Source organism: Rhincodon typus, chromosome 33 (assembly GCF_021869965.1).
Source record: "Rhincodon typus isolate 14 chromosome 33, sRhiTyp1.1, whole genome shotgun sequence".
NCBI lineage: Eukaryota > Metazoa > Chordata > Chondrichthyes > Orectolobiformes > Rhincodontidae > Rhincodon > Rhincodon typus.
The window spans coordinates 27,546,117-27,556,337 of NC_063364.1; the positions used below are offsets into that span (position 1 = coordinate 27,546,117).

Sequence of the window (10,221 nt, forward strand, 5' to 3'; positions counted from 1 at the left end):
GCATGATTCACCTGCAGTACCATGTGGTTCATTTGACTCATGAGATGTCAAGGGAGCAGGATATCAACTATGTATAATCAGAAAAAAAAACAAGCTGTAAAGAAAACATGAGGAACAGATTTGAACAGAGAAGGAAACATGGACTGAAATAAAAATTGACAATGCTGTAATGCAGAGTAGGCCCACCAGTACTTACAACTGGAAAGATAGGCTTTCCTATCAGGGCAGTGGGCCCTTTGTCAAAACCCGGTTGTGCTAAGGAAAATTATGCCCAAATATATCTTCTTTTGAATGTCTCTTGTGTTCCCTGTGAGTGTGTCACTAATTGAGCATTTGAGCGGCAACTTTCAGGACAGAGACTCCATCGTTGCCCATGGCTATTATGCGTTAAAACGAAACAAAATAATTTGCAGTAGGATACTTCTTGCATGATCATGCCATTGAAAACCTTCATAACAATGAACAAATAAACCAAGGGTGTAACCATGAGCACTGTTAAGGTGTAAGTGTACTTCAGCTCTGTTGCTGATTCAGTTTCACTCTGTCATTTCATATCATTTACGATTCCTCTATTGAAATTGTGTTTTTGTTTGTTTTTATTTTGGCCACAGCCTGGTATCCAAATCAAAGGTGACATCCTCAAACTTGACTAGTTGGGTGAGGAACTGTATAAAAGAGGAAGGAAATTTGCTGTTTTGTTTTCAGTCGGACACAGTTTGCAGAAGAGAGCCGTTTCTTAAGGGATTGAAAAATGATCGATCCTTCAAAGTACGTTGCCATTGATTGCGAGATGGTGGGACTTGGACCCAATGGCTTTGAGAGTGGCCTGGCACGGTGCAGCATTGTGGACTACAGTGGGACTGTGATCTATGACAAATTTATTAAACCAGATGGGAAGATAACTGATTTCAGGACCCCTGTGAGTGGGATTCGTCCGTTAGATATGGATACAGCTTTGCCTTATCCTATCGCCAGGGAGGAGGTAGGCTTTGCATTTTTATCCATATAAACAATGTGCTTGTGATGTTATGATTCACTTCAATGGCCTTTCCAATGCTCGTAGCTCCCTTTCCTACAGTGAAATCACTCTACACAAAAGAGTAACTAGGACCCATTTAATTGAGAGACGAAGTGAGGGTGGCACAGTGGCTCAGTGGTCAACACTGCTACCTCACAGCACCAGGGACTGTCTGTGTGTGGAGTTTGCACATTCTGTCCTTGTCTGCGTGGGTTTCCCACAGGTGCTCTGGTTTCGTCCTCTAGTCCAAAGATGTGTGAATTAGGTGGATTGGCCATGCTAAATTGCTCATAGTGTCCAGAAACATGCTGGCTAGGTGGATTAGCCATAGGAAATGCAGGGTTACAGCAATAGGGTAGGGTGCGTGAGTCTGGGTGGGATGCTCTTTGAAGCGCGGTATGGACTTGATGGACCGAATGGCCTGCTTCCGCACTCTGAGGATTTGATGACTTTAAAGTGAAATCTCAATTGTAAAATGTTCACTGACACTGTAGATGCTGAAAGAGCTAAGTGGCAACAGGTTTGGGTTTTAAAAGCCGATGGAGTTGAAAATGATGGAAATTGGTCTCTAAATTGGAAGAGAAGCCAAGATTTTTAAAAAGTTTGCTAATGATATAAAACATGTAAGTGAAGTAATTGTAATGAGGTCAGTCAGATGGACTTCCTGACACTCTGAGAGCTGGTTCTGAGGAAGATGGATCAGTGTCAAGGACTCTTCACGTGTAAATAAAGGGGGACTAGGTGACGGGATACAGGTCTCTGTGGAGTTATTTCAGTAAGAACTTGAACCTAGGCGTGAGAGTTTTTTATTCAGCTCATCACCAAAGCTACATAGATTGGAGACAAACTAAATCAGAAAGGATTAAGGGTGTCAAGTGTTGGTTTTGAAAGTCTGTAGCTTGTAAGAAGGAGATGGAGGGAGGGACAGGAGAAGTTCTACATTTCTGAGATCAGTGGAAAATATGCGTCAGATTAGGGCATTCATGTGATGTTTCTTGGTTTCCATGGACAAAGTTTGCAAACTAAATAGAAAACTAAAAGTTGGAACAATTCCAATGTAATGTTTTGACCAAAATATGTGCAGTACAGGAATAAGATATGGCCATACATGATGATTCTGCTGGAGATATACAGAGGGGCCACTTGGTCACACTCTGAATCCATATTATATAAACAAAGCCACATAGAACACGGTTAAAGAGGTATAAACAAATTTAATTGCATGAACATTAAGGTAATGCCTTTTTGGTTTAAGTGCTTGGAATTATTTTCACTAGAAATAGAAGGGCAATCTCACTGTGGTCATTAAGATTATTAAAGAATTTGGCAGGGTAAATGTAGGGAAGATGTTTCCACCTGTGGACAAAACCAGAAAAGGGGGCATCATAAATATAGGACAACGGTAAATCCAACTGGGAATTCAGAGGAGACTTCTTTTAACCAGAGAGTGGTGAGAATGTGGAACTCACTCCTCAGGGAGTTGTTTGCATAGATCCCTTTTAGAGGAAGCTAGGTAAATACCTGACGAAGAGGAAATAGAAAAATATATTGCAGCGTTGAATGGAAATGACTCAGAGGTACCACATGGAGTACAAGAGGAAGGAAGTGATTGTGTAAGACACTGTTAAACCTCAGCTGGAGTATTCTGTACAGTTCTGCGCGCTACATTATAGGAAGGACATGAATGTATTGGAGAGAGTGCAGAAATGATTTATGACAATGGTTTCAGGACTGAGGAACTTCAGTTATGAGGATAGATTGAAAAAGTTGGGTCTTTTGTCCTTGGAGAAAAGACTAAAAGGAAATCTGATAGAGGATTTCAAAATCATGAGTGGGCTGAATACAATGGATAGGGCAAAACTGTTCCCACTTGTAAAAGGAACATGGATGAGAGGGCATAGATTTAAAGTGATTTGCAGAAGAAGTAAGGGTAATGTGAGGAAAAGCTTTATCACTCAGTTAACGGTTAGGTAATGGAATGCACTGCCTGGAATTGTGGTGGAGGTAGGTTCAATTGAGGCATGCGTTGGATGAGTATTTGGATAGAAATAGTGTTCAAGGGCGTGGGGCAAAATCAGGAGATTGGCACTTGGTAATGATGTCCATTCAAAGAGCCAGTTCAGATACAATAAGCTGAATGACCCCCCTCTGCACCTTAACACTCAGTAATTCTGGTTGTGAAGATAACATGAATTGTGTAAGTGCCTGTTCTTTCTGCTAATGAAGAGTTCATTAATTTTATTCAGATTTTGAAGATTATACAAGGGAAAATTATTGTGGGCCACGATCCTAGATCTGACTTCCGAGTCCTGAAAACGGACATCTCAGATTATGCCATACGGGACACATCTTCGTGCAAGTTACTGATCATGAAAGCAAGACTGAAAACTGACAGACGTGCCTCGTTAAAAAGCCTCTGCCAGAACTTACTGGGGAAAAGGATACAGGTAAATGCGCACTATGTAACGGGCACCAGCTATACTTGGCAACTTTCTTCCCTAACTTTTTTCTCTGTTTGCTTCAAGTGCTGTAAGTCACTACGCCGTTTTATCCTCATGCACTCGCTCCTAAAATCATAAAATGCAAGAATATTGGAAAAAGGAGCAGGAGGACACTAGTCAGCCCTTGGAGTCCACTTTGACATTTAATGAAGTCAGGGCTGTTCTTTTGTTTGGACTCCATTTTCCTGCACAATTCCCATATCCTTTTGTCTTGAATATGTAGAAACCTATTATATGGTCCAACTAGTCCATGCTGAGCATAATCCCAAGCTAAACTAGTCCCAACTGCCTGCGCTTGGCCCATATCCCTCCAAACCTTTCCTATTCATGTAATTATCCAAATCTCTTTTAAATGTTGTAATTGCGCCCACATTCCACCATTTCCTCAGGAAGTTCATTCCACACACGAACCACCTTCAGTGTAAAAAAATTCCTCCTCATGTGTTTTTTAAATCTCTTTCCTCTCACCTTAACAATGTGTCCCCTAATCTTAAGATTCCTCCATCTTCGGAGGAAAAAAACCAACCATTTACCCTATCTATAGCCCTTATGATTTTATAAACTTCTATAAGGTCACCTCTCAATGTCCTGAGCTCCAGTGAAAAATGTTCCAGCCTATCCAGCCTTTCTGTATAACTCAAACCTTCCATACCCTGTAACATCCTGGTAGATGTCTTCTGATTCCTCACCAGCTTGATAATATCCTTCCAATAACAGGATAACCAGACTGGACACAGTACTCCAGAAGAGGCCTCACCAATATCCTGTACAAGTTGTTGACTTGCTTGCCGAGCTGGCTTATTTTCAATCAGACATTTCAACACCATACTAGGTGACATCATCAGTGACTTCAAGTCAAGTCAAGTGCAACTTGGCCTCAATTTATGTCAATAGTTCATTAACTTTTGATTTTCTTCTCACTCTTGTCAAATCTTTTACATTTGGGCTCCCTAGACTCCTCACTAATTAAAAGAGAGTTAATTTGTCTCTTTCCTTTTCCCAAGGATGATTCTGAGCTTTGACCCTGCTTGGATCCTCTTGTTTGTCCTCTCTTACTGTCTCCCCTCTCATTCTTCCTCTCCACTCACTCTCTCTGTGAATACAGCTTTAAACTGAATCGTTGAGGGGGGAGGTGGGAATGGTTCAGTTGCATGGAAAAATCTGGAAAAAGTTGAGGGAGGGCTAGGACAGAGAAAAAGGCAAGGCTCGGGCCTCCGAGCAGTGGCCAGGAGAAGAAAATAAATGAGGTAGAAAAAGTATGTAAGAAAGGCAGTATTACAATAATCATTTGGGGCCTTCAATACACCTTTGGATTGGGAAAAGCAGGTCAGTAGTGAACCTCAAGCAAGGGATTTTGTGGAATGTCTATGGGATGGTTTTTTGGAGCAGCTTATAGCAGAGCCCACTAGGGAACAGGCAGTTCTGGATTTGCTGATATCTAATGAGATTTGACTTGATTAAAGTGATGGAACCCCGTAGTGGGCAGTGACGATAATATGATAGAATTCACCCTTACAATCTGAGAGGGAGGAGCTGGCCAGAGTTGAATGGAAGGGGAGCCTAGCAGGGAAGACAGTGGAGCAGCAATAGCAGGAGTTTCTGGAGGTAATTCAGGAGGCACAGCAGAAATTCATCCCAAGGAAGAAGAAACATACTATAAGGGGAGGATGAGGCAGCCATGGCTGACAGGGAAGTCAATAACAGAATAAAAGAAAAGGCATACAATGTGGTGAAGATTAGTGGGAAGCCAGAGGATAAAAATCAGCAGATGGATAACTAAAAAAGCAATGAGGGGGAAGAAGATGAAATATGAGGGTGATTAAAACTAGCTAGTTATGTAAAAGAAGACTGCAAGAGTATTTTACATATATAAAAGGGAGGGGAGAGGCAAGAGTGGACATTGACTGCTGGAAAATGAGGCTGGAGAAGTGATAATGGGGAACAAAGAAATGGTGGAGGAACTGAATAGATGTTTTCATGGTGGAAGACACCAGCAGCATACCAGCACATCAAGAGAGTTTGGCGGGGGGAGGGTGCTGAGGTGAGTATACAGGCCATCACTAAGGACAAGGTGCTGGGGAAGCTGAAAGTCTGAAGGTGGGTAAATCACCCAGACTGGATGGACCACACCCCAGAGTTCTGAAGGTGATAGCTGAGGGGATAGTAGAGGCATTGATGGCGATCTTTCAGGAGTCAGGGAGGGTCTCAGAGGACTGGAAAATGACTAGTGTAATACCCTGTTTAAGAATGAAGGGAGGCAGAAGACAGGAACCTATGGGCAAGTTAGCCTGACCTTGGTCGTTGGTAATGTTTTAGAATCCATTTTTAAGGATGAGATTGCAGGGTACTCGGAAATGTATGGTGAAGTAAGGCTGAGTCAGTACGGCTTCATCAAGGGGCAAGTCATGCCTGACAAATCTATTAGAATTCTTTGAGGAGGCAACGAGCAAGTTAGACAGAGGAGAGCCAGTGGATGTGATCTATTTGGATTTCCAGAAGGCCTTTGATAAAGTGCTGCACATGAGGCTGAGAAATAAGATAAGAGCATGAGAGGTGTTAGCACCAAGGCACTGGCATGGATAGGGGACTGGCTGACTGTCAGAAGGCAGAGATTATGGATAAAGAGCTATTTTTCAGGATGACAGCTGCTAACTAGTGAAGTTCTGCAGGGGTCAGTGTTGGGACCACAACTGTTCATGTTATACATCCATGATCTGGACAAAGGAACTTAGGGCATCGTTACTAAGTTTGCAGATGACACAAAGATATTTGGAGGGACGGGTAGTGTTTAGAAAATGGGGAGGTTGCCGAAGGACTTGGTCAGGCTAGGAGAGTAGTCAAAGAAGTGGCAGATGGAATACAATGTGGGAGAGTGTGAGGTTATGCACTTTGTAGGAAGAATAGAGGCGTATGCTATTTCCTAAATGAGGAAAGGCTTTGGAAATCTGAACCACATAGGTATTAGGAGTCCTAGTTCAGGATTCTCTTAAGGTTAATATGCAGGGTCAGTTGGCAGTTAGAAAGGCAAATGTAATGTCAGCATTAATTTCGAAAGGGTTGAAATACAAGAGTAGGGATGTACAGCTGAGGCTGTATAAGGCTCTGGTCAGACCACATTTGGAATATTGTGAGCAGTTTTGGGCGTCATTGCTAAGGAAGGATGTGCTGGCATTGAAGGGGGTCCAGATGAGGTGTACAAGAATGATCACTGGGTGAAAGGGATTGTCATATGAGGAGCAGTTGAGGACTCTGAGTTTAGAAGGATGATGGAGGATCTGATTGAAACTTACAGAAACCTGAGAGGCCTGGACAGAGTGGACGTGGAGAAGGTATTTCCACTTGTGGGAGAGATTAGGACACAAGGACACAGCCTTGGACTGAAGGGATGACCCTTTAGAACTGAGATTAGGAGGAATTTTCTCAGGTGGTGAATCTGTGGAGCTTATTACTGCTGAAGGCTATGGAGGCCAAGTCATTGAGAGCCTTTAAGACAGATAGATAATTTCTTAATTAGTAAGGGACTCAAGGGTTACAAGGAGGAGGGGGGAGAATTGGGTTGAGAAATACATCAGCCAAGACTGAATGATGGAACAGACTCAGCGGGCCAAATGGCCTTATTCTGCTTCTATACCTGACGGTCTCTCCTCCCTTGTTTTCTCTTTCACTCCCTTTTATTTATCTTCTTGTTCTCTTTCTGTCTCCTTTTTTCTCTTGTTCTTACTCTTTCTTCTTCATCTCTGCTTCGTTCTTTCTCACACATTCTCTCTTTCTGTATGCATGTGTGCTGCTGCAAAGGGATGTATGTGAATTAGCGGTGCTTAAGCAGTCAGGTTACATTTATGCCATTATTCATGCTGGAGATTTTACGGGTGACATGGAGCCTTTTGTATTGTAGCTTATGGAAATGCTTAAAAATATTTTGTTTTTTAGATTTTAAAGAAATATTTTGAAACAGGATCAGAAAATGATGAATGTCTAATGGGTCAGTTGGTATCTGAAAGCAAATGCAAGGTTAACCTTTCTGCTGGAACTTTTACCAGACATTGTATTTATTTTATCACAGGCTGTGGGTAGCACTGACAAGACCAGCAGTTTTTACCCCGTACATAATTACTCTCAAGGAAATGATGGTGAACCTCCATCTTAAACTCATGCTGGTGTAGATACATCCACAGTGCTGTTGAGGGTGAGTGGGAGAGTTCTGGGGAGTGCGATATATTGTCCTTCGAAGGGCAAATGCCAGCATTTCCTGAGTGTTCAAGAAAAGAGTCATGTCCAACTGAACTAACTGCACAGAGTCCCATCACCAAGTCACCCTTTATTTACATGTGCACAGTACATGGGCTCTGACCAGCCAGCTCACAGCCAGTCCCTAGAATGAAGAGACTCTCCAAATCTCCTGTTTATATCTGTCAGCCAGGGCTCCCTGATTGGCCCAGGTTAACAAATCCAATCGAGGATCTCATAGTCAATGGATCCACCTGGCCCTGGTTCCAATCACTAACCAAACTCAAAATGTTAACTCTTTTTCTCTCGCTACAGATGTTGCCAGATCTGCTGAGCTTCTCCGGCATTTTGTGTTTGTGTCGGCCTTGCCCTCTTCCTTTCAACTGTTCCAACTCTCTGTTGAGAGAACTTTGCCTTTCTGCATAGGAGTCTTTGAACTCCCTTCTAAACAGCACTATGGTTGACCCTACACAACATGGTATACAGTGGTTCAAGAAAGCAGCTCACGTTCACCTTGTCAAAGACAACTAGGGATGGATAATAAATGTTGGCCCAGCCAGTAACGCTCACATCCCATAATTGAATTCAAAAACTATGATAAGGCAGATCAGCTTTCAAGAAAGTAATATGTTAGTTAGCCAGTATCAGCCTAAAAATCTTGAATGAAAGCAAAGTACAAAGTATGAGTCATACTACACTTAAAATGTTAATTCACTCTGCTTCTCTCTCCATAGATACTGCCAGTATTTCTCCAGCATTCCCTGTGTTAGTTTTGGTTTAAAGTACTTCCAGATCAACTTCAGTTGAGATTAAATACACAGTAAATCTCTCTCCCTATCTTGTTCCATCAAGTACTCCCAAGTAAGATAAGGTTTCAGTCAGGTGCTCTGTAGAACTCTGCACAGCCCCAACAACATGATTGAATCTTGGTTTCAACTGAAGGTGCACTTAACAGAACCAAAGTGCAGTTTCCACTCTGAGACCTCTACTGACTGCTGTAGTCTTTCCCTTTAACAGGACAGCTACAGAGGACACTCCTCTGTCGAAGATGCGAGTGCGGCTATGGAACTTTTTAAACTCGTGGATATAGTGTGGGAACTGCACCTCCGTGAGGGACGCAGAGTGGAGATAGTGAACCGATTTGAGAATCGAAACAGATATCAGTGAATAAAACAGCATTGCCAGAATACGGAAAGGAACTCTGATTTTCGTGTATCACAACGAACATGGAATGGTGTCTGCTGTTAACTCAAGATCAACAAGATGCATTGCATTGTTTCATTTTTCTCTCTGTTTACATTTTCTGTTGCTTCCTTCCTGAATTGCAGTTTTAGTCTCCACATTCAAGTGGTTTGCTGTGTGTGACCCCAGACTATTAGCCTGCTGACAGGCAGGGCTGGAAGGGTGGGGACTGCTTCACAGTTGATCCCAACATCTCCACCCCTTTACAATCCCGCATCCTCTTCAGGAGCCACTGGGAGGCGATCAGGAGCATGAACCCTGCCTGATTATTGATCCACGCCCTCAGCCCTCCTGTCTTTAGCTCAGGGATTTGGGGCAATTGCAATGACTTTACTTGTGTCCTCGTTACTGTGGATTAAACATGGACCAGGGTGGTGTTGGGGAGGAGGGTGGGGGAAAGGTGAAGAGAGAGAAGGATGGTGGACCTTTTGTTCTGTCCAACACAATACATCACATTCGGTAGTTCATTCAATCATTGAGGCATGGAGGATGTTTTAATGCAGCTGCTCCTGAATAGATTACAAGAGCTCTTATTAGATCTGTTCTTAAAGACTTGTATGTGTGTGTGTGAATTTTGTGCTTCTTGGGATGAGGGGAAATGTCAATGCTGGTAAAGGTCACATTTATCTATCTGAGGCACCTCCATCAGAAACAAGCACTTCCTAGGCCAAGGTTATCATCCATTTAACATCGACTCGTTTTGAAGCAACTTCACTCTGTCACGCTGGATTGTTTACGTACTCATTGCTGGACAGTCTGTTTATTAATTTGACAAAAGTCTTTTGCGATCGTATATAAAATTACATCGGATAAACAGCACAGAAACAAGGAATTCATTCCATCCTGTCTGTGCTGCGCCCCACACTGACCCATTTGTCCTCATCTAAAGCTACATTTGCAACCCTCTGTTCCCTTCTCCCTCATATTTTGATTGTTTCGCCTTAAATTTGCTGATAATGTTCCCCACAACCTCTCCTGGTGGTAGCGAGTCCCACATTCTCGCCACTCTTGGGTAAAGAAGTTTCTTTCTCTTGAGCTCCCCCCCCACCAGCCTCACTGGATTTCTTGGTGACCATCCTGCATTGGTAGACTCTAGCTATGCTCTTCCCCACTGTTTGTTGCAATGTTATCCACTCTTGTTAAAGACTTTTGCAATTTTGATGATCTCTATTAGGTCACCGTTTAGTCTTCTTTTCAAAAGAAGAAACCCAGCTTGTCAATCCTTTCAGAGAT

General features: G+C 42.7%; 1 protein-coding gene across 1 annotated transcript; it reads left to right on the forward strand.

The window, feature by feature from the left end:
* The first annotated feature begins 720 nt into the window (after nucleotides 1-720).
* On the forward strand, nucleotides 721-9,353 carry LOC109935196 (interferon-stimulated gene 20 kDa protein-like). Its single transcript, XM_020533870.2, has 3 exons — nucleotides 721-982; nucleotides 3,265-3,465; nucleotides 8,764-9,353. Exons 1-3 carry the CDS (start codon nucleotides 752-754, stop codon nucleotides 8,911-8,913), a joined length of 582 nt encoding a protein of 193 aa, XP_020389459.1. The 5' UTR covers nucleotides 721-751; the 3' UTR covers nucleotides 8,914-9,353.
* The last annotated feature ends 868 nt before the right edge of the window (nucleotides 9,354-10,221 follow it).